This window comes from Apus apus, chromosome 4 (genome assembly GCF_020740795.1).
Source record: "Apus apus isolate bApuApu2 chromosome 4, bApuApu2.pri.cur, whole genome shotgun sequence".
Classification (NCBI taxonomy): domain Eukaryota; kingdom Metazoa; phylum Chordata; class Aves; order Apodiformes; family Apodidae; genus Apus; species Apus apus.
The window spans coordinates 3,254,675-3,279,655 of record NC_067285.1 but is presented as its reverse complement, the minus strand read 5'-3'; the positions used below and the strand labels follow the sequence as shown (position 1 = coordinate 3,279,655).

At 38.1% G+C, this 24,981-nt stretch overlaps 1 protein-coding gene across 1 annotated transcript; it reads right to left on the bottom strand.

The window, feature by feature from the left end:
• Positions 1–128: 128 nt before the first annotated feature.
• Positions 129–24,981, bottom strand: DHX32 (DEAH-box helicase 32 (putative)). Its single transcript, XM_051618026.1, has 11 exons — positions 24,712–24,981; positions 21,873–22,066; positions 19,730–20,102; positions 17,398–17,643; positions 15,075–15,174; positions 14,785–14,943; positions 5,741–5,932; positions 4,009–4,158; positions 2,647–2,837; positions 1,635–1,816; positions 129–389 (listed from the first exon to the last, which is right to left on the bottom strand). The coding sequence occupies exons 1-11, from the start codon at positions 24,979–24,981 to the stop codon at positions 197–199; spliced, it is 2,250 nt and encodes a 749-aa protein (XP_051473986.1). The 3' UTR covers positions 129–196.

The window sequence follows — 24,981 nt, the reverse complement described above, 5'->3', positions numbered from 1 at the left end:
CTAAAATAGTATATATTTGTTATGAAACATTGCACACAACTCCTTCTGTTAAGCAAAGTGCTTTTTCCATATGTTTCTTCCATTAAATACATTTATGTCAACATTTCAAAATAATTTCATGGGTTAAGATGGGGATGTATATTGCATATACTGTGTTTATTCATATTTGTTCAATATGTGATAGTTCAGTCTAAAATCACTGAATAATACATCTTTGTTCAGTGGGAGTTTGGGAAAAGTTTTCATTTTCTTGGCTGTCACTGTTAGTTTTCTGTTCCTCCTTCATGGTTGAAACAGGTGACAAGTGATTGATCACTTCTTGCAGAATATCCTTACTTTCACTAGGAGGAAGATTGCTGAAATAGTACTGAGGTACCAGCTCCATGAATCTGGTGAGGAAATAAGAAAAAACATATGTTTTGTTCTTAATTGTATTTTGAAATGTTTGAATAGCTCTTTTCCAAGCTTGTACAAAAGACACAAGCAACATGATGATGCACAGAGGTACAAAGTTGGTATTTCAAATCAAAACCAAAACTCTGCAAGATATACTCACAGTTTGTGCTTTCAGTAGTCTCGCACTTAATACACTCAATCTACACTTCAGCTGATTGTTGTTCAGCTCTCAATGCTGCAGATGGCATTAAATTGTATTTTCCTAGATTTGAACATATTTTTGGTTTACTAAAACTATGAAAAAGCCTTTCTTATAAGCATGGAAAACAGAAGAGACAGGACAATGAAATGTATATTCTTGATGCAAAAAGATTTGGCAGAAGGAAGACTCTAGTCTTTTCCTGAATCCATAAACAGTGGATATGGGATCATTTAGTTGGCTTGGGACATAAAACATACTGAGAAAAAGATTTGCTGGAAAACAGCTTTTCAGGGAACAAAGGCATTTCCAGCTAGATTAGTTCGTACACTGCTGTGTTAACTCTTCCTTGATGTTTTTTCTTTATATTTTACCTTGTAAGAACCTTTTGCTACTTGTGAGGTGTTCTTTCAGTGGGGATTGATTACAGTTACAGTGGCAGAAATTGAGGTTTTGGTACCTGAACAGATCAGCACATGTTAGTAAATACAAAAGGCTGACTTAAATGATGGCTGGTTCTGCCTGAAAAGAATATTAAGGGGGTGAGATCACAGTTCTTCCCTTTCCAGTAGCTCTGAGCTCCAATGCAATGAGTATTTTGAATGAAAATGAAGACATCTAGCAAAGCTATACACAGTAGTAGAGCAATACTGGCAACAAAGACATAAAATCTATTCCACATACATTCACTAGCCAATATTAAAAGTGTGAAAAACAACCGTTTTTCTGGAGATGATGACTCCTCTTGCTTGACTAGGTATGAAAATTGTCCTTTTCTCTTAAGCCTGTTTTACTAGGTTTGTTTTGTTTTTGTATAGCCATATCTCTACCTAGAGTGAATCCCTTATGCTTGGAGTGATTTGTGAGCAGAATCAGAAGATAGCTATTTTTACTATGGAGATAAGGGAAAAGGAGGAGATGACTGGAGCTGACTTCTCCAAGCATTGCTCTCAATGCACACACACCCTGTCTGTGACTGAAGTTACACTTCTGTGACAGAGGTAGGAGTGAAGAAACAGTTTCATCATTGTTAACTTACAGATCAGGTGATACCTCGGAGACGACTCTGATGGAATTGTCTTCTGATATACTAAACTCATGGAATAAAACCCACTCGGGAATCTTTCTGGTCTTGTAATATGATGAGAAGGGATGAAGCTGGGCCACTTGTCTGTGTGTTAACATTAAGTAGTTACCTGAGCCATCTACATCACGAGCAATCTAAAAAAAGGCAAAGAGTTACCCATTATTTAATTGAATGTTCAAGATGCATACATCAGTGTTTGCTTGTTATATTAAAGCCAGTGATTAAATTTGTACTCAGACACTTTCAACTGAGGAAGCTAAACCTCTTCATAAATTTCTGCAGGGAAGCTAGGGACTGGGTACTATGAAATGAGGCTTAGAGTGAAAGGGGATGTTGATCCCTGTATTTGAAACTGTGCAACAAATGAAAGCAAACTGACACAGTAAGTAGCTGCAATTAGCTTTGAAGGGTCTTTAAAGAATAAGTCTTTAAAATGCAATGTGTGGCCAGGCACTATAAGTAGTGTCGTTTGGAGAGGTCATTCTTGTGTTGAGGAGGAGCATAGTGATGTGAAGGAAACCATGTTTTCAAGTGGGAATAAATTAATGTTTCATGTTTTATGTTTACAGTTACAGTTAGAGGAGAGGAAGAAAGCTGTATATTATGGATACCTAAGCATATTCAACAAATCAGTTCTCTGTTTCCTGGGTATTTTCGCAACAATATCTTTAAAAAGGAAATCAGGTCTGAGATAATATGACAGTTTTTTTGAGGTCAAAATATTTTGAGTGAAAGGCACATTGACAGTTTCCCTCTTGCAGTGAAGTGTATGGACTGCATGCTGTGACAGCTGAACCCAGAGAGAGGATTGGAATTGGTAGAAGTGCTTGTCTGATGCACAGTGGAAAAAATGGCTTTTATCCTGTCTGATGATGAAAATACTTCACTACTTAGCTTATGTTGCCTGAAAGCATTCTATGTAAGTTAACAATGCAGTAAGATGAGACCACAGTATTTTCCTTACGTGCATAAAGTAACCAGATAAGAGAGATTTCTTAATGCTTAGTATATTTTCTTGTGATCCAAAGTCCGGCTCTGAAATAGGAAGTTCAAGACGCTTCATAATCTCTACTAGTTCAGCTCTGATAACCTCTGCCATCCTCAGTGCAGAACAGCTGAGAAAATAATCACGGCACCATTTCTCATTGCTGCAGTCTGTGGAGGAAAAACAGCATTTTGGCTTAAAGCTGAGTCTTACTGATAGGCACTATCCACAGATAGTGCTCTGTAAAGTGCTCTTGGGCTGGTTCAATAGATTAAAATCATTGTGGGGTGAGTAGCTGTGTCAGAGCTGTCCAAAATTCTGATAACAGGAACCATACAGGCAACTTAGGCTCATTGATCTTGCTTGTAAAGTGAGTGGGCAATACTTTATATCCTTACATATTTTTAGCTGTATTTTTCTGAATAAAAATACTCAGAATCCCTTGGTGTGTAAAAACTGATAGCCTCAAATAGATTGAGTAGCAACTCTATTTTCAGGCTTTGTGGATTCAGGCAAGGATATGGGATCTGAAATGATATTTTCAGTGTTGGTGATGATCCTGCATGCTGGTGAAGGGCAGGTTCTCTTGGACAGGAAACAATCCTGTCATGCCATAAGTTTGTGCTTGGTATGTGCAAATCATGGAATGTTTTGGCTTGAAGGGGGCCTTAAAAACCGTCTAGTTGCAACCCCTCTGCATGGGCAGGGACACCTTCTAAGATCACCTTGCATCTCAGATGACAGCAGGAAATTTCAAGAAGCATTTCAGCTATTAAAAATAAAATAAGAGCACAAACCTTCAACACCACTTACGCACTTCACTCCAATGTCTAAGTACTGGACTCAGGCTAAATGAACCCAAGCAAGATGTTTGAGCACAGGAATATACTGTGAAGAGCTTCTGTCTGCTGCTTTCCTCTCAAATTTTCCTTTTAGTTGGCAACTCTCAAAAAAGACCTGGAATTGTTAAGCTGCTGAGGCAATCAAGTCCCTCCTCAATTTTGTCATTTCACATCTTAAACCTGAATTATATGCTCTTAAAGGTGGAACCATCTTTCTGGTTTTGTACAGTGTCACTTAAAATGACAATTGTAATAGTGCTTTCATGTCCTTGTTGGCTGAGGTACACTGTCCTACATCATTTCAACTAGTTAATAAACTAATACTTGTTTGTAATGGCTGCTGTCTTGGGTTTCTCTTCTCTCTGCAAATTAGCAGTTCTAGAATAATTCAAAAAGTTTATGAACTAAATGCCAACAAAGTTCAGGGGTTTTTTGTTCTGTTTTTTTTTTCCCAATTGGTTAGAATATGCTTCATTTTATCTGGTATGGGTACACTTACATGGGCTTGCAGAGTTTGCACTGGCTTCCTTGAAGGCGTTGAAGACATTGACAAGAGTGAAGTGATCTCCTGCAGGGTGTGAGAATTTTCTCCAGCAGGTAAGAGCAATCTCTTCTGTTCCAGGGGGGGCGTGTAAGAAGCAATTAGGAGCTTAGAAAAAAATCAAGCTAGTGGTTATTAAGACATGGATGTGCATGCACAAATAGTAACTCCACTGATATTTTTTGTTCTTTTCCTTTCTCAGTTCCTTTTAATCTTTGGTATTGGATTGCTGCTGAGGAACTGAATCTTGCATTGACTAAGGTTTTATTTATACAGATATTCCTTCAATCTCTTATTTAGTTAACTTGTGCTGTAAACACAAGAAGAGGTGAGCAGCTTTCTCTTAGGCTGATGTCAAAAATGCTTCATAGTGGCATCATCCAGTTAAGCCAGAATCCAAGCATATAGTTTCTTTAATACAGAAAGAAACTAAACCTGTGGATATAATGCCTGAATTTGCTTCTTTACATTGAAATTTGTACCTCCCAGTGCATTTTAGTTCTGTTGTGATACTGCACTACCTAATTGTGTCTTTCAAGATGGTTGAGCTTTTTAAAAACGAAATTGTGCCTGTGCTCAATTGTTAACAGGTTTTCTATGTACTCAAAAAAATTACCGCATGTTTAGGCCCACTATTAAAAATCAAGCCAGCCTGAGCATTAAACCAAGTTGTTCTACAAGGAGAAAGCTAATGCAGCATGATGTCCTGTAAGTTTATGTTCTTGCTGCCCAAGACTTCTCAACAATTTCTGGGCCTAGGATATTCCCTTTGGGCACAGTAATGCCTTGCCAGAACACTCACTGCAGGCAAGGCTGAACTGTGGCTGTTGAGCAGTAGGTAGCTCTCAAGCATTGATTCTGGACTAGGATTATACTGTAAAATAAGAAGGATAATGCTATATGATTAGGACACAGCTGAATATTCCTGAAGGCAACATCACTGTGTAGCACTGAGACCTGGAAGAATCTAAGAATCTAAACCCTGTCCTGTGCTATCTGGTGAGATTCTGAGAAGTCCTTGTCATTATTTGCTATTTGATCTTCTTCAGGAGTCACCCTCCTCTCAGTTATCTTAAAACCTTTGATTCTGTGAATCTTTCATGTGTTAAAATTTCAATAGCAGCTTTCACGAAATGAATAGGTTTCAAATATAGTTAACAACCTTCTAATATAAATGTTCTTCCTCCAGAGTTCACAAGTCCAGTGTTTGGAGCCAGCTGGTTTGTCTTACAGTGCCATGTAGGAGTAGAGTCAGGACAGAATGACACAGGCACTTCAGGTTATGTTAGTTTTATAAAATATTTCAAGATCACAAAGCAATTATTTGTAGGTCAGTGTCCAAAATTGTTTGTAATTAGAAGTGCCCCTAATTTGCAGCTTCAATCCGTAACAAATGTAGATGAATATGAGATAAGATCATTCCTTTGAAGGGATGTTCTGTGTGTGCTTTCTGATGAAAGGCTGGAAGTTAATGGGGCACCTGAAGCATGGGACAGGAGTGCTACTTAAAAATTCATGACCTGTGTTTCACTGCATGCTTCAAGACTTAGCAAAAGATCCTAATTAACCTGCAATAAGCAGGATGTGAATAACAAGTTTGCCTTCAGGTTGCCCTTGTGAATAGATGGAAGAGTATGCATGGATTTGGCAGGTGACACAAGCTGTGCAGTGAGACATTATTGATGAGTACCTGTTACCATGGCTGCAATGGTGAGCATCTCATCTACGCACTCAAATTCACACGAGGCCAGAATTGACTTTGACAGTTGTGGATCCAGGGGAAATTCTGACATAATAATTCCAAATTCAGAAAGGTTTCCATCATTATCCAAGGCTGCCAGATAATCAAGATCTTCCAAAGCCTGCATCAGGCTTTCAGGAGCTAATAAAAAGGAAAGATAATTCAAATTCTTGTGAATGGCTACATCTGGATGAATGCTTGAATTCTCATTATGATACTTCAATTGTATATTGTGAAAAAGACAGAAGTCAGCTTCTATTGTTTGGTGATGGCTAAGAAGAAAAAGTAATAAATGAGATGAATGGAAGGCTGAGAACATTCTGGAAGAAAGTAAGAGGTAACAATTATAGGGCTGCAAATAACTTTGTTGATATTTTTTTTTCTGTCAGAGCAGTTTTTGTCAAAAATCAAGACACAGTGTGTGCTGAATAGTGTATTGTACTTTCTCACTGCACAAAATCAAGTGTTCAGTTCTCCCTCATTGTAGGTTATAACTTCCTCACAACCTACAGAAGTAGAAGTGAGAACAGTGAGGCAGAAGAAATAATGAGTGAATGTAGGAAAATAATGAAGTAGGCCGAGAGATTAATTTGGGAAAACCAGTGGGAAGTGAGTTTGGGCCACACAGTGGTAGGGAGCACGGGTGCAAGATGGACTTAAACAGAGGCAAACATGGGGGATACCATGAGTTAGAGTTTAGTGTTTAAGATGGGGCCTGAACAGTAATGACAGAGGGGAAGGGGGACAAAAGTGCTGGGTTTTGTGTCTTTGATGTTAGAGAAGTGCAAGCGGAGGAGGCCTGCCAGGATGGTCAGTGAGGAAGCTTGCTTCTGCTTACATTGAATGCCAAGCTTGCAGGCTAACATGGCCCACATGTCTTTTTTCTGAAGACTGCTGGAATATCAACAATTATTTCCGTTAACTGTTCAGTTAATTCAGTTTTGACTAATGGCTTATTAAGCTTAATCTGTCAGGATTACCTCCACAAATCTTGCTCTTTCATGGATGAGGGTGAATGAAATCAACAGCCCACAAGATACAGAACATGGCTTTTACACAGGGACACCAATATGCCTTTTCATCAGTTATCATTACATCTCAGCAGTTAATTGTCAATAGACCAAAAGATGGCATTTGCAGTAGCTCTTCTGAACATCTCAGCTGGATGGGAGTAAGGAACAAAGGAGTTTGACAAAGACTCTCCTTTCTCATCAGTATCTTGTTGAATTTATTACTTTACCTTTTTTTTCTTCACAATTTTTCTCTTGCTTTTCTGCATCTAAGGCAGTCAACCAGCTTATGTAACACTAGCCCTTTTACTATTATTGATTATTTTTTATTTTGCTAGGTGGTGTCAGGAGATTCTCAGTGACACTTGATTCTGCTGAAATCAATTCAGACCCTCACAGCTGTAATGATGATAGAACATGTCTGGAAGGACAGGATTAAGCAAACCAGTATTTAAAATGAGAACTTGAGCAGGTCTGCAGGAAATTTGCTGTTGATGAAAGGAGGTCCCTTTGGCAAGACATGCATAGAAGACCTTTTATGTGCAACCATGGTGGTGCGGTTCTAGGGCCAGAGAGAGGGAACCTGAGAGCTGAGTAGAAGTTGTCAAGCCTACGCTGTCCTAAGAGTAGCTGCTAGAGCATGAAAGACATTGATGGAAATTTGGGAATGCTTGAAGTGTGAAGGCTCTTTCCTCCCAGCTCTTTTCAAAGGTAGGTTTCTCATCCAGGTCTTATTGTAAGTGGTCAATACCTTCTATGAGTGCCAGCTCATTTAAATTCATAACTGCTCTCCTATCACTGCAGCAACTTTATCCTTATTCCAGTTTAAGGAACTGTTTGATATTTTCACTCTGTTTTATGGATAACAAGTTAAATTCTAGTCTCATTGAAGCTGATGCCAAAGAATTCCAGTACAGTAGAACTTGGCCTCATCCCCAGCCAAGCATACCCAGCACTGGGAAACTAATGATTGCACTGGCAATTTTTCAGACTTCTGTGGGCTGCTGTCAGTTTGCATATTAATGTTGGAAAAAAACCTCTAAACAAAAAAAAAACCCAAAATGCAACCACAGCTACCCACACAGGCAGGGTGTGTATTTATTCTTGTATCTTCATTAGTAGGTAACTAGAAATAATTTCTTGCTTGAATTCATGATGAACAGGAACATTTCAGTAGCAGGCTACTTCTGCATCAGGAAGATTAAAAGCAAAGAAAGTCTCTAAGGAGCTGGTAGGTCACATTGAGCCATGACACCTCACTTCAGGCACCCTGCCTTCCTGCAAGAAAATACTGAATTTGGTTTTCTACTTTGTTAGCAATGAGCTCTTAGTTTATTGCCACCACTCTGTAGTTAACTAGTTAGAGTGAAGTAAAGTAAAAGAAAAAAGGGAAGCAAGCAAACACTTGTTTTTAGCCCTTTTCTGTTACTAATGTCTGAAGGGGAAAATTGCTAATTCCCCTGACATGAGCTTTTACAGAACTACTCCAGTGTGTAAATGTGTGAGTGCTGAGACCTTGCTTAATTTTAAAACACATACTGTTAGTTTTCAGGGAAGTTCTCTCAGGAGTCTATAAATTCCTTTTAAAACTGTGGACCTGTTTTGTTTCAGTATTGAGAGTTCATATTGTATTGCCTGTAAAACATGAAGGGTTTGTGTCTAGAGAGAGCATTTGTTATCAGACATATGAAGTGTAATGGGATAAAAGATGAGCCCTTGCAAAAGCTAAAGCATCTGAGAAGAAATACCTAGGACATCTGAAGTAACAGCTTATGAAGAAAAAGAGTCAGTGACAGCAAAGAGACACCAGTGATTGAAAATACAAGGAGAGTAAAATGGGCATTCAGACAGATAGTAATTACCAGGAAATCATGGAAAGCTAATTTCTAGAAATCAACAAAGTAATTTGTGCTACAACTTACAAAATACATGGTTATATGGCAGCCAATTTCAATCCCCTGATAGCATCAGTAATTTGCATTTTTATGCCCTAGAGTTAGTTGCCTGGAGATTTATGAGCACAAATTGCTTTTCTGTTTTACTAGGAGTGTAAGAGAAAACAAAACAAACAAACCAAAAAAAAAAAGAATAAAGAAGTCTCCTGGAGTTTTACTGTGCTAGAAAGGACAAAATGGTAAAGGTAGATGAAGCAGGTGAAGAAACAGGAAAGGAAAAAAACTAGAATAGGGCTTTCAGGTACGGGTCTGCATTTTGAGGCACAAACTCCATAAAAAGCCATTGGAAGGACAGCAGATGCTCATTTGAGAGTTCTTTATGGCATGGTTCCTATTTAAATAAAAACGATTATAAAAATAGTGAAAACATTCAGATCAGGAAAGCTCTTCTTTAAAGAACAGAAATCTGCTTTGTCTTCTAACAATTTCTAGCAAGCAAGTCTCATTATTTTTAGGGCTGCTTGCCAACACCTACTACTGCTGCCATCGAGCAAGCCACAGGGCTTTGTGCTTCAACTGCTGCTTTCATGGGAGCAAAGTTAAGAAGAAGCTCTCAAGATGTGTCCTGTGCCTTCAACAAGAAGCCACATCCCTGGGTGTTTAAAAGGTAGTTCCTTATATGTTATTTTCTTTCCCTTGCCTGTGTTCTTTGCTACCTAAGACTGGGCTACTCTGAACTTGTCTTGGGAAATCTGACCAGTTTTGTACAAATACAGATTCTACTCTTGATCATACTTGGGCTTAGTAAAGCAAATATGTAACTATATGTCATTGTTAGCACTGAAAAAAATTCTCTGAGGATTTCAAGCTGACTTAAAATGATAGTCTTTGTTTTACAGTTTTTTGGTTACTTTGATGTAAACAATTATGTTTCTAAAGGTGGCTGTAGCTTTTCATTATCACATCCTAAATGGCTGAATCGAAGCATTTGATGTGTAATTGAATCAATATACAAGTATTATTCTTGTTGCATAAGGAAGCAAGTGATATAGCCATTTGCCAAAAATTCTGTAATAAGCAAGTGTTAGAGATAGGAATAAAATGTAGATTTGATGATCATAAATAGTCCATTTGACTGCCATGTTGTGCTTATCTGGAGCATTTACAGGTCCTGTGTTCTGGTCTCCTGCTTTGTGAAAATTTTGACTATGTAAAATGTCTTTTTGATAGATCTTTTCTTTCCATGGGAATGGCTATTACAAAGTTAGGGCTGACATAAATGTCAGGTGAAGGGACACTGTCTTTCAAGAGCTGTTTTGCTCCCTGGCAAAGCACATGTTTGTTTTCCAGCTTATGTTAGACTTAACAGCATGATGAACTGCCAAAGTAATTACTGCCAGGAAAATATTCTGGAGAATGGTGTTTTCTGTTACTGTTTTTTAACATCGTTCCTTGGATAGCAAACTAAAGAAATGGAGAAACCTAGTGCCAAGTTTTCTTCAAATTACTTGAAGATTTTTCTTCTGCAAAGCCAAGCTTCTATGTGCAGGTTTAATATCAGTTCTCTTTTTTCCACTGTAACTTCTGAGGTAGGATTTTTGTTATGATTCTGTCATGCCCTTAAGCCACCAATTCTGTAACTATCATTTTGAAGTTATAATAATAGTATATCATTAAATATTACTTTTCCAAACTCATACTTTGCAGTCTTTGCATTCCCCCTTAGGCTGCTTCTTCACTCCTCCAAGCTGGCTGGTAATGGTTCCTACTGTGCTTTTCTGCCAGCAGGCAGGGACTCATCTACATCTTCCTACCATAAATATACCAAGGTACAGCCACACACCAGGGTTACCACTGACTGTTCAGTGGAGTCAGTTTTCCATCTGCTTTGTGTCATCCTCAAAGGATGCACATGACTGTGCAACATGTAGTACATCCACAAAGAGTATGACCATCACTTTGTTTTTTTCTGTTACTGTCTAGTAAATGACATGAGAGTTGTCCTGGGCTATCTCTTCTCATTTTTGGGGTGCCCTTGGTGGTACCAGCTCCCTATTTTAAGCAAGTGTTTACACACAGTGAGGTGTGTGCTCAGTTATTGGGCTGTACATAGTGCCCTGACACCCATTCCTGATGCCATGGATACAGGCTGCTGCTAAGGGTCAGGTTATCCAGTCCATGCTTTGCTTCCTGTGTTTGTTTGCTGTCTGGTCCTTACCTCCACCAATTCCTTTTATCCTTTTCCATTGATTCGTGCATTACAGAATATGAAGTATGTAGCCATGTCTATGCTATCAGAAAGTTTTTCATTATTAGATATATAATACTATTTGATCAATGAAATTCAGAAATTAAAACATCAAAGAATCATCAAGTGAATTTAGGAGAATTAATCTGCCCTGATGTGATCTCTGTTGAGCAGATCATACATGTTACATTGAGTTTTTGTCTTTGACAGCCTGTTTCTAAAGAAAAAACATGCAAACAAACGTTGTTTCTGAAACAATTTGAAATTACATGCATTTATACAACTCTTTTTATGATGCCTATTCTAGAAATATATTCTCAGAGGGGTTGTAATAGCATAGCTCTCCAATGTTATGATACCCATGAATCACCAAATATTTTAATCTGAAAATTGTTTATGGTAATTCTGTATGGATGCAGAACCTGCAAGCTGCTTTCACCTTGATTTCTTAGGGAAATTCTACATGGCTTCATCTTTGTACTGATTTGCATAGTTTAAATAATGATTTTCCAGTGATTTACAAAAATACATAACGTTGCTGCAATCTATGGGAAAGGAGGTCTTTTGTCCCATTATATAACACAGTAAAGATCTAGCTGATTAACTGATAAAAATGTAAAGATATCCCTCTTAAAGTGGCACAGGAATTCAAATAATGCACTTCAGAACTGCAGTGCCAAATACATTTTCATATGGGTCATGAATTCCAACAAGGAGAACAACTCTGCTGCATTTGCTCATCTCGATTATAGCATGAATTAAGTGCAGCAGCTGTAAGACTGACATGTTTGTTGCTTTCATAATGCAGTAATGAGTCAGAGTTAATCCAGGCTTTTATTTTTCCTCAAAGAGCAGCAGAAAAAAAAGTGCATATTGTTGTTGAGCAGAAATAGAATGTTTTACTGATGTAACTGTTGTTGCTTTACTTCTCAGCTCTATATTCCCTACTTCATGTACAGGGAATGGACTGTGGAGTACTTGTCTTTGAGTTCTTGCTCTGAATTTTAGTCTACTTTTAATTTGTTCACCAATTTGTATCCATATGTTATGATTTTGTTTAAGAGAAATTCACCTTGGGTTAAAAAACCCCTAAATCCTCTGTCCATTTCAATTGCAAAGAAAACCTGAGAATGTTTGCAGAACAGAAACAGTGCACAGGAAAACCCTTGGCGTGTGTGGCACGTGGGAGGTGCTGCTGTGTGCTTACTCCCTTTAATCAAAGGGAAATCAAGTCCAAGGAGATGAAGAGACATAGAATGGTCAAGCCCAGGACAAGCTGTAGGGGACTACTGGGGAGAAGCAGAAAGGCTAATTGTGTTTTAGTATCTGTATGCTCTGAACTCCGCTTGATTTGGCCAAGTGAAGTGAGAGCATATGGAATTACTGCCATGTCTTCCTGTGTGCTTGCTTGCAGGGTTTTTTTTGGGATCCAGTTGGTCTTGTCCCATGTTTTGTGCACTGGCAGTAGTAAAGAATAAGAACTGTTATGCCCAGGAGTTTCCTTAGGGTTAGAAAAGCTTGCTCTGTGAGCCTTGTTGCCCATCTTTTTCACTTAGGTTTGTATACCATCTCAGAGACCCTTCCTCCTCTTCCTCAGTCTACCTCATCACTTCGGGTTACAGAAGGCTTATGCAACTAAACTGACTGCAGCAAAGATAACAAAGCCTTTGTGTAAAGCTAAAATCTCTTGTAAGAAAGTATGCTTTCCATCTCTGGTAGCTCTTCTCTTTGCCTCCTCTGCCACGCTGTGTGAAATGTGTGACATCTATTTGACCTTATGAGGAGCAGTCAAAAAGCTTCAGGGCAACCCTTTAACTGGGTACCAGAGGGACTTGGAACTGGGCATCAAGGACATTTGATGGAACTTTAGGGTTAGTCTCTGCTTCTGCTGGAGGATTCTTTAGCCACTGCAGAGCTGGGTGGCATTGTTGGGGTTGTCTGTTGTGTGTCAGGTTGGGGCTGTCTCAGCACAGAATGAGAAAACTTGGGCTTTTCCAGGCTGAAAAAAAAAAAAGCAGCTCCCAAGTCTCCCAGGAGGATAAAGGACCCAAAACAAGGTTTTATGTGCTTGAAAGCTTGAACATTGAGTACTCTCAGTTGGTCTAATGCAGTGCTAACTCTCCTTCCACATTTGCTTACTTCAGTATTCCTGTGTCTTTCTGACAAACCTGTTTCATGCCAGGTATTTCACCTGGTCTGTGTTCTGGTAGCCTGAACCTGATGGTCATCTCTGGAGACCTGGCCTGGGAATAGAACTTCAGTGTTAGTAGGAAAGAGGTTTGTTTCCTGGTCAGAAGTGGGAAAAAGAAAGACCTGAGGCAAAGAAAGCCAATTTGTGATCTGTCCTGGGATATAGGAAGCAATGTTTCAAGTGTTTAATTATGTGGGACTGTAAGACAAGGAGACCAGGAAATTGCGTCTCCTTTCAGAGGAGCCCCTAACAGTGTCTGTGGCATTTTTTCTTTGTTCAGGCAGTTTGTCTAACATTCCTCACACTGTTTCAGTAATGCCGCAGACTTAAATACCTTGACCTCACACTTTTTATCTAGTTAGCAACATTTTCATATTGAGGCCTGTCCAAGTAAAGCTGATGCGTTCATCAGATGCCTTTATAATTTTGTAAACATCAGCAAGGTGCCTTCTGCAGCTGCATTATCTCAACAATCCAGACAAAACTTAAAGACTTCCTACATCTGTGAAATCCTTAAATGCCTCTAACATTTCTTTCTCCATGAATACCAACTGTCTCCATGGGGCTTTTAAATCCAAAAATACTGAATGCTTTTCTTAATGAAACTTCACTAATTCCATTCTACAGTCCAAGAACAATTTTCTTCCTGTCCAGTAAAAGTATTAATACATTTTATAATAAATTTCTTTTATATAGTAAAATGTTTTCTGAATTTGAGTGGAAGCCAGCTGTATTCCATAACCATTTTCCATGAAGATTTCCTAGATGCAGCACAGGAGGTGACACTCACAAGACCAAAATACTCAGATTCTCATCCATCTTGAATTGGTTACCACTCAAACTGACAAAACTTTTCCACGTTTCTTTTAGACATGTTTCTGCTAAACAGGCAGACAAAGAAAAAGCAGAATAAATTCTACCTAAAAAACTTCCACTTCTATAGAAAAAGCCCTAAAATATGAATTAAAATTTCTATACTATAATTATATATTTATTTGTATATATTTTATGTATTAATATATGTTGCATGCTACTACTACTGCTGCTAATAATGCAACTACTTCCTTTACACTTTTACCTCAAAATTGAGAGTACTCCCTGTCTAGTAGTGAAAGTTTGAGTTAATTTTATAAATAATATTGTCCTTAAGCAACAGCTTATTGTAAACTTGAGCTGGGAGATGCTGAATGATAAGAAGAAAGCTGATTTCCTCCAGATAGATCTCCTAGATAGTAACAATAGTTTATTTGGGTTGTAAACTTTGGATTAAAGGAATATATTTTGTTAGATATCTATACAATGCCTTGCACAATGCAAAATTTTCTTTGTGGGTTCCTAGAAAACAGTATGAAACCTAGAGGAGAAGATATTTAGAATATTGTTGTTTTTTTCTTAATTACTATTAATTCCAGTTCCTTTTTGAATGTTTTATGGTCTTTTTCACAGCAAACAGTTCATACATGGTACCATTTTTCTAAGTGCAACTACTGCTTTATGAGCTGCTCTGGCAGGTAAGGTCTGAAAGCAGTGGCAATATTATTACAAGTTCTTCAATAAAAAGCAGTACTGGCAATGACAGGGCAAAATTGATCTTTACATAACTGATAAAATAATGATAAGAACATGGAAAATTGGTGCATCATCATTACCTGGCCTGCTTATGAAGTCACAGTGTCCTAAGCCTGCTATATCCATCCTCTTCAGGAAGAGAACCATGCTGGTTAGCTTTGATTCCTTTATTTTGGCTGGTAGATGTGGTTTCATTTCTTTGTATGTAAATTCTTCAGGATACAAGCAGAAGAGTTTTCCTGGAAGAGATTTCAGGAAAAGTACCTTTTAAAAAATTATTATTATTATTATTACTATTTTTTTTCATTGTCACATTGATTCTATTATTAATTTGAGCTAATGGATTTAAATTTTGAGCTAATAATTCTACCTGATGAAGACATGCCCAGAATTTGTTTATGCATCTCTGCTTGACTTTTGCTGATAGGCTGCGTTATAACAGAGTCTGCTCTGATTCTAGGATTGTACACCTTTAAATGAAAGAGATATTAAGTATCAGATAAGTAAGTGAAAACTACATATATATTAATGGTCTGTACTGAATTTTTGTCTAGGTTGTTATACAGAAAGGGTAGTGACAGTTCCATTTCTTTTTATACCAGCTTGGAAATGAGAGCAGTCAGCACTTTGATAAATTACAGGTTTGCAATAACTCTGTATATATATTGTAAGATAAATGTCTTTTTCTGAAGAAATTTACCTTACTAAAGCACAAAATGTGTATCTATGGGATCATCAAGAGGAGCATAAAACCAGATTATTTATTTCTTCCAGTGACAGAATCTCAACATTGGCTGATAATACTTTGTTTCATAACTCCCAATGTTTGTCTTAAACTGAAATCTGTCAGTCCAGCACAGGGGACAAGGGCTGTATCAAAGATGTACAATGGCTCATTGTATTTTTTTTTAATTGTATTTCGTTTTGATTAAACTGAGGAGCTGATTCAGTCATTCTTCTGACCACAGGATGATGTCCAAAAGCTTCTGTGATATACAGCAAGGAATATAAAATCTGGATAAGACAACTTTCTAGTCATGTCATCTGGATCGACTTTGTCAACTTTACATAGAGTTTTAATGAAAAAAAATCAAGTGTTCTTCAGTGCAAGGGAGAAATTCATTTTCTCCAGGTAAATTTATGATCTATCCCCACTGAAAGACTCACTCAGGATTTTGTTTGCACAAAACTCTTGCTCTCTGTGGATTGAATATGCATTTGGACTGCTGAGGAATGAATATTAGGAGGACTAAACTGCAGCTTTTAGGACAAAATAATTGAATGAAAGGGTAAAAACTGTCTAACTGATAGTGGTGGTGATTTGATAGGCATCAGGGCTGTGTAGAAACTGATTTGTTCCCGTTGCTTCATATTTCTGATTCACAGAAGTCTGGAAGCACTGAACTTTATTTTGGGCTTCAGTTTACCATGGAGGTGAGATTCATTTCCATCATCCAAGACATCTGCTGTTTCAGAAATAAGCTGAGTTATGTATGATCTACTTGAAGACGGTTTTTAAGCTTTTGCTCATTTCACACAGAAGTATGACTTCTTTTTTTTCCCCTTGACTTGAGGCCACATTAGTTTATAACCCCCATATGAGAACCTTTAAAAACGACAATGTTAGACACAGTTTTCTGCAATGAAAATGAAATGTAGTGGTGGGTTCCAAGCTTTTGCCTAAACTGTTTTCAAGGCCAATCAGGATGAATGATCCCCAATCCAAAATTTTACAAACACTTCAATTTTGGTGATTCAGTTCTGGACTATATAAAGAAGCTGTGTTATATTGTTTCTTTTGCCTATCACTGGAATTTTTATTTTGAGTAGCAAAACACATGGGACAGTTACAAAGCCTGTAGTCGTGCAGCTTTCCAGTTCATGTAATGACATGATCATGTTCATGTCTTTATCATGTCACTCATTATTTAGGACATAGGGTTTGTATAAATGAAAGAAACAAAAGACAGGCATTTGTAACTGCCCTAGTTCTGCCCAGAATGGGCTGGAAAACAGGAACTGAGGGCATACTTAGAATGAACAGTAAAGGGTCAAAGATTAACTTGTTAAATTGCAGAATTTGGAGGTACTTGGATGGAAGCACATATCCAGAGGGAGCACAAGCAGCTTTAAGAAGGATTTGTTCCCTCTGTGAGCATCCTTCAGTTTTCTATGATCTGTGGCACCACGGTGATTACTAAATTGTTAAACAAGGGGTGAGGTTAATCTACTAAACCAGACAATCTGCCAGTAGGTAGCAAAGTACTGGTTGTATTTTGCTCCGTCTATGAGATACTGAAGAGCTAATGATGACTGATAGGCCAAAACTAAGGTGAGATGCAGTTTGCAAATGAAGTGTCATTTGATTAGTGCCCAAAGGAGTGTCTGTTACAGCTGAGAGTGTTTAAATGGCTATAGAAACGTTAAAATTTTGTTTTCTGATGCAATTTAGGAAGTAATTGTGTTTTCATGCTTGGTTTTCATATGAGACGTCCATGGAAATTATTTGAATTTTGTTAGTTTGACTGTTAAAAAGATAGAATCTGATTTCTGAAAGAATAGAAAAATATTTCATCCTTTAGAAACCATATGCATCTGTCTAGTACCTGCATATTTCCCTTCCCCCCACCCTGGAAACAAACCCTTATGTATAGTTAATTTGTGCCATACTGATTGGGGTTAACTGTACTAACCTTTCTCTTTTCAACACCAACATCAATGACAAAGGTTACATTTTTAATCCAAATCAAGGTTTCTCCAAAGCTTGTGGTGAGTAGCACTTTTCTTCTGTATTTTTTGCAGCCTTTCTGTTTGTCCTCATTTGGTTTGGGAATTAGGTCTTGTTTTGTGGGGTATAAGGGCACTGGGATGAGTTCTCCAAGGTCAGGATTTAAATTAGATTGTTCCTGTCTGATCATCTGGTAAGCTTTTTCAATTTCCTGCAATGAGGAGAAAGTTGGGTTTTCCTCTTATTTCTCCTGACAAACAAATATATGTATTCAATTTTAAAGAAACTTCTTTATTCTAACACGAATTTTAACTATGTATCAAACTATAACAACATTTAAATATTACATGATTAATAATTAAAGTGGGTAAAAAGAACTATGCATGAGAATTTACCTACTGTATCCACTAACTGTTGACCAGGGAATAGCTAGGCTGTTTTTTTCCCCTCTGTAATTTTCAAAGTAGTGTTCTCTGGCTTTAATTATATTCAAACCAACCTCCAGGGGAAGACAGATGTGCAAAAATATGGTATAGGAATAGCAAGGCTGAGAAATTATGAATCTGTCACTAAACTTTATGTATGTAGGACATGTAGGATGCATCCACATCAGACGTTTAGTGCCAAAGAGAGTGAGTCACTTGGGAAACCACTATGATGATGTTAGTCCAATTACAATACATAAAAAGATCAAAGAAGGCAGGAACTCTCCTACTTTACCTTTGTTTAAGAATATATAAGTATTCTAAAGATTTTTATGGTGGGGTTTTTTCCCCTTAATGATTAATAAAGTCTATGAAGACTTCATAAAGTCAGTAAAATGTCCCTAAGCTGTGTTAATGGAACATCACCTTTAAAACAGTCCACAGACTCAAGGGCCAGATATAAATTGTAAATGGTTTGTTGTTGGTTTAGTCTTTCTTTAAAATATAGAATAATCTGTGTTGTGAATGATTTTTTTTTAAAGCATACAATAATTATTCATAGACATGTTCAGTTTTAAAGGCTGGTGGTTTTTTCCAAAGCATTTTTACTACCAAACCAAATTGAGTCTCTATTTGAGAGTGTCACTACTTTCATGGTAGTTATAGGTTGAAAGTGCTCTATAAAAATTCTTATAAGCTCTAACAGTGGTATCTAATAGCAAGGCTGGCACCAAGACAACACATGAATTGTCATGTTCTTAGTTTATTCATATTTTTGTTCTGTTTGAAAGACAGTTGAGTGCTAGGGAACAATGAGCCATTGCTGATATGAAACTTTAAATGACAGTTAAGCAAGATTGCATGGGATGTGAACTGTGCACTCACAGTTCATAACTGGTGTTTTGTTCATTGTGAGGAAGAGAACTAAGTAGTGTCTTCTCAGCAAGACAGAAATTGTTATTTTAGTATTTTGGGGTCTTGCCATCAAATTATTTTTAGCAGAAATAAAACTTCCTTCCCAGTCCTTTGAAATGGAAAGACTGTGTTTCCTCCACAAACATTACTTCTTGTAAATATGGGAACTGATATAGGAACTCATTAATTCCTAATTTGAAAATTTGTCTCTATAACATTTACAACTGATTATTGGCATTATTACAAGTGTTACATATTCAGCCCTTTTTACAGTGAAAGGCAATGCTACCTGGGTAGCTTAGTGTCATTTATCTTTGCTTGTGAAAAGTCATTATCTCCTGGAGCTACTAAGATGACTATTTTGTTCTAAAGCAGATTTAATAATTCAAAGTGGCAGGTTGAAGATCAGGAAAATAAACACTAATAATAATTTTTAAGGATTTCAAGTCTTAAAATATTTATTTGATAGGCAGATTGCTTTGACAGAGAAAGACCTGATTGTGCAGTCCTGGCAGCAGTGAATTTAGGGAGCAAATGGAAAAACCCTCGAGGCAGGTTTAAGGTAAAAGATTTAAGGAAAGAGGACATTGATGCAAATTGGATGTGTCCATTTCTGTGAAACAGGGATAGCACAAAGTGTGCTGTACCCAATGCCAGAATAGACTGCGATGCATTCCTGCCTGTGTCTGTGGCTCCTGTCCCTGTGTGCCACCTTTGCTACTTTTTTCTTTAAGCCTACAAAAAATCTGAGAGTTCCTTGTGTTAGTTCATGCTGTAGATATAATACAGTGTTATGTATAACATGACTTTGTAGGAAAAACCTGAAATGATAAAGACTGCTAGTAGCGTCTGATGTCTTAGGTATTGGCAACAAGATACTTGTAGGTCTTATAAAAACGGAGGTGTAAATTGTTTCTTGATTAAAGGAATGGATATTTGAATCAGTTAATAACTTACTTGTTCACAGGCCAGAAAGATCACAATGTCACCCTTCTCTTTTGAGTGGTGTATCTCAAAGAGCAGTTGCAGCGCAGACAGAAAGTGGTCTTTCTGAATGCTGCAAGAGTATACAACCTCTGCCTGGTGCTTGTTTGCCACTCTTATGAAGGGGATGCTGCCATAATAATTCTGCAGTTTGCTGGACATGTGGGGAGCCGTCAGAATCACCAGCCTCAGTTCTGGTCGTGATATCAATACATCTTTCAGAAGGCCAAGTAACGCATCTGTTGCAACCGTTCTTTCATGCACGTCGTCCAAGATGATAACACCGTAACAGTTCAGAAGAGGTGTAGACATCATTTCCCTTTGTAGCATGTCATCTGTGCAGTATCTGCAACACACGTACACACAGAAAACTCTGCAAAGTTTTGTGGAATATTCGGATTTGATTAGAAGAAATTAATTCAGGGTCAGTTTGGTTATTTCTGTTCTAGCAAGAAAGATTCGCTAAGACCAGAGAATCTGTTTTGTAGGCAGTATCACAGTCTCAACTATATGTTTAAATCCTTCTTTAAGTAGCTAGAAACTCAATCTAATTGAATGCTGGTGAGTGGCACTCCATTTGAAAGGATGCTCTAGTGTGCTGCTTTGGTTTGGTGGGGTTTTTTTGGTAGCGGGGACGGGACCCCAGGATGGTAAGAAGTTGAAGAGCTCCCCCAAGTCCAAAACCAGCCAAGGAGCCATTAGAGAGAAAATAGATGGGCCTCTGTGATTAATATATGGAAGAACTGAGAGAAGAGCTGAGAAGATAAAGTAGTTAGAAGAAGCTGAGCTGGAGAGGAGAGCGGTGCCTGTGGGTGCTGAGGGAGGAGGGGCAGACGGTGCCCGAGCAGAAGGTCCCTGCAGCCCGTGGTGAGATGCCGGCTGTCCCCCTGCATCCCTGGAGGAGCGTGGTGGGACATTCCCTGGAGGTGCCAGGAGGGCTGGGCTTGGATTTGCTGCCCACGGGCTCAGACGGTGCAGCTGTGGAAGCCTCAAAAACCGTAACTTATATAACCTCTCATCTTCCAACTTAAGCACCAATATTGCCACCACCAATTCTTGACATAGGAACTGATACTTTCAGATGACGAATTGAAGGTGTACAAGGTGCTTGAGGCAGTGTCAGAACCAAGATGGGAGATTAATTCACCCTGTAAGGCCCTCCTTACTTTTATCTCTATTACTCCTGCTACTGAAAGTTTTCTAAAATGTTATTTATTGCTGTGTTGCTCAGGTGTCCATGTGTGAGAGGACAAGATTCATCTCCCTTCCATGCCAGGAGCAGGTGCAGGAAGATCAGCTGAAGGATGTGGTTTGCAGAGCTCTCTGTGGAAGAGGAAGGACATGCAAAAGGAGGACAAGTTGAAGTTGTGAGTATCCTCTTCTTCACTGGAAATCAGAGGCTGGAAAAAGGCTTATTATTAGATTTTATAATTTGTGCCTGCCTCTTTAAGAAACAAGAGAAAATAGCTCTTAAATTTCAGTGGCTCAAAATCTGAATCCTTGTATTGCAGTTGTCACCTGCCTGTCTTTAATACATTAAGTACATTTCTTATATCTTAAAAAACCTTCTAAAAGCTTTTTTTTCCCCCTTCTTGTTACAGAATATGCGCTTTTCTAGCCATGATTTTTGATTGCTTTTAAATTCCATACTTTGTGATGGCTTATCCCATGTTCCCTTATGGTAATGAATGCTCCTGTACTGCAAAATAGAGAAAGAAAAAGCAGAATGACATGGAGGTTGCTGAGGAGCTAAAGAAGCTTTGCACAGAGGGTAACCTTGCCCACTTAAATCTCTACTACAGTTTAGTACAGGACACAAGCCTTTTACAGCTTGCTGATCAATCACAATATCGCCAGTATCTGCATTTTAAAATATTATACACAAGTTTGTAAAGCTGTGTTCGGTTTTTTGTGTCCATGCTGTGTGTGTACATATTTTTGCCATGACAGCAATGCTTCCCCAAGGCTGTTAGGCTCCCTGTCCTGTCCACCTTAGTGGGGAGGCGCAGTGAAGAGCCTGAAGGTCTGAAATGCTGTCAGCTGCAAGCTTTTGCACTCGCAGAGAGCTGGAAGCTACCTATTAGCTTGAAAAGCATGAGAAGCCAAGCAGACAAACCTCAGGATGGTTTCTGTTGTACAGCAGGTTTCAAATGGGACGGAATACCCCACTTCGTGGCCAACGTTGACATCCATTTCGTCAGCCACGCGCAGCGCCAGCCGCACCGCGGTCTGCCTGTGCACCTGGCTGCACACCACCACCCCGTGCTGATAGTGGGCAGAAAGGCAGTACTCAGCACACCACTGAGGAACCTGTAAGTAAATAAGAAAACGTATTGGTATTTAACATGTTTAGCAGAGACAAAAAAAAAAAAAAGAAGAAGTAGGCAGTGGGGAAGAACTAAATCAATCTGAGCGCTCGCTGCTTGCTGTTTGCCCAACTAATGATGCTGTACCTGACACAGAAATCATCTGGCTTGATAAATGTCTGAATCTCTTCAGCAGTCAAGAGCTAGAGTGATGTGGGCTAGAAGATTTACCTGGGAATTTCTCAGCTGGACTCAGATTAGTTCTAATATATCGCAGAAGGGATGAGATTGGCCCCTGGGGAGCAGGTAGCACCAGCACGATCATTCTTAATCATCACTTCACTAGCAATGTTAGTGAATTGTTGTCAGGGGCTTCTCAGCTGGCTCAGGAGTAAACCTGCCCATCCTAAGTCACATTCAGCTGCTTGACATAAGAAATATGTCCCAAGAAGAAGGTTTCAAACTGACAAATGCCACAAATGCCACAGTAAATATATGTAACTTCAGATTAATTACTCTCTAAACAAAGATAACTGAAACTGAACTGCTCCAGAAACTTATGCAGGAGCTATCTAATTTATATATTTACAGTAGAAAATAAACACTAGAAAATATTAATGTGTTATTGTCACTAGAAAGTGAGATTACTTTATAAATATTATTTTAGTGAAAGTATTTGGTTTCAAATCCTTAATCAACGTATATAAACGAGGTGCATCAGTCACATATCATTTATTTATGTATAATAATTCATGTTTTTTAAAATGTTTGAAAACCACCCAGCAAAGTGTTACATCATCTTAAACTTCTTTAAGGGCATTTTAAAAAGTTAACATTTCTTAGCAAGTAGTTCATTACTATACAAAGTTTGTTCTGTACAAACTATAGTCAATAACGGGGAGAAAAGACTTTGCACTGCAGAAAAATATTCCAGGCACCAGGTGGGTGTATATCCTCTTTGTAGGAACAGAGGAATTTCCAGTGAGAGGTATGATGTCTCTAGTTCAATATGTGATCTCTAGCAGTGTCCGCATCAAGGTCTCTAGCAATGTGTGAGATGCCCTGCTACAGTAATTATTCTTCAGCTTTACCTGCAGGAGAGCTTGCTCCTGATCCCAGTCATAAACAATCATGTTTTGGCTTATGACACTAGAAAATTCTCTGCTTGCTGTGGTATCAGACTTATGTTGTTGTCTATTATTACAACAGAATTTGATAGTCCTAGTGGATATTTATGTGGTTAGAGTCAACTGAGATCTTGGCTTCAGTGATCTCTTTTAACATGAGTTCTGTGAAGTAATTGGGTATTCTTGGGAAAGACCACAGCTTCTCCCTGAGAAACAGCCTTGCTGATTTCAATCCTTCATTCCCTGAAAACTTTTTTCACCTTCTCTTGTGACCTGCCTGCAAATCCACTCTATCTCTTTGCTGATAGAGCACTGATCAGAACCAAAACTAACTGTTCAAGTAAGAACATGCATTGAATCTAACACAGGCATTGCAGTGTTTTACCATTTCTACTAGGTATTCAATGTGATGATGGTGAAAAAGAGGATAGAATGACAAGCTTAGTCGCTATTAAGGAGGAGGCAATGAAATTCTCCACATGGGCTAAATAGTGCCCTGCCAAATGTAGAAGATATGATTTACTGATAAAATACTGAAGCAACCTGAGCTAGGTCTCGAGCATTTTACACTTAGCCTTGGCTCCTCTGAAGACAGAAGAAATATACCTGTAATTTCTGTAGTGAAGGATTTTAGGTGATACATTCTGTAATACATTTTAAAGTATGTAGTTTTTCAAGTTAAGATGTGATGTTGTGACATACAAGGAAAGCATAGATTTACAGTGCACTTAGTAATAGATACAAGGAAACTTTATATAAAATTTTTCTAAGGTTATGTATCTATTTGGTTCTGACTTTGGAACTGTAGCAGTTAATCCACCTGCTCTTCAGGGTTCAGAAAAGTTTTGATATTTTTAATTTTAGTACCAAAAAAAGTTGTCATTTGAGATTTTTGTTAGTTGTTTTTGACACTATCTCAGACACACAGTCTGGGTGTGTTACTCTTCAGTGCTCCGTTTACTCTGAAGCCCAAAAGACATGATCAACCAAGTAACAATGGCTTTGCACAAACATAAAGTAATTGTTTGGGAATATCTGAATAAAGTTATTTAAATGTATGCTTTGATATCTATATATAACATCTATATTTGACTGCATTAATCTTCTGTCACGTTCTGTATTTCACTTGCTTTCTGTGGCCTTAATACTTCAGATCACAACTGGTGGCTATGCATCTGTTTCTACACTGAGAACTGCTAAACTCAGTACACCTCTTTGTGCCTACACTACAGCTGAACTCTTCACAACTGGATGTTATTAAATTGTTACTATATTGCAGTATCAAACAGCCCATTACTAACAGAAGCCAGACACTAGTGTAATATAAATCTGAATATTGATGTGCCAAAAATACATGAAGGGCAACAGCAGTGAATACTGAATGAATCACCAAAAGTTTGTTTCTGTTTTAAAAATATATTAGTAAAATAGTAATAGTCACTCTGAAAAGTGTACAATATTAAATGTTCTAAAAATAGTTTTAAAAAAACACCCCAAACCCAACCAAGTATGTTGTACTGACCTGGGAGCTCTTGCCAGTCTTAGCATCTCCTGACACAATCACAATTTGATGATGAAGCAAACTTTCCATGAAAGTGTATTTCTCTTTCCAGACTGGGAGTTCCTCTCTTTCTTTCATAAGTTTATAGTAACGGGAGGAGTAAGGCAAGCCATCAAAAGGATTAAGCTCTAAATCTTCTCCACATACTAGTATTTCCTCTTCTTCACCATCACTGCAGTCAAGTAATTCTGAAAAGCAGTGGATCTCTGGAGAAAAGGTCAAAAGCTCCAT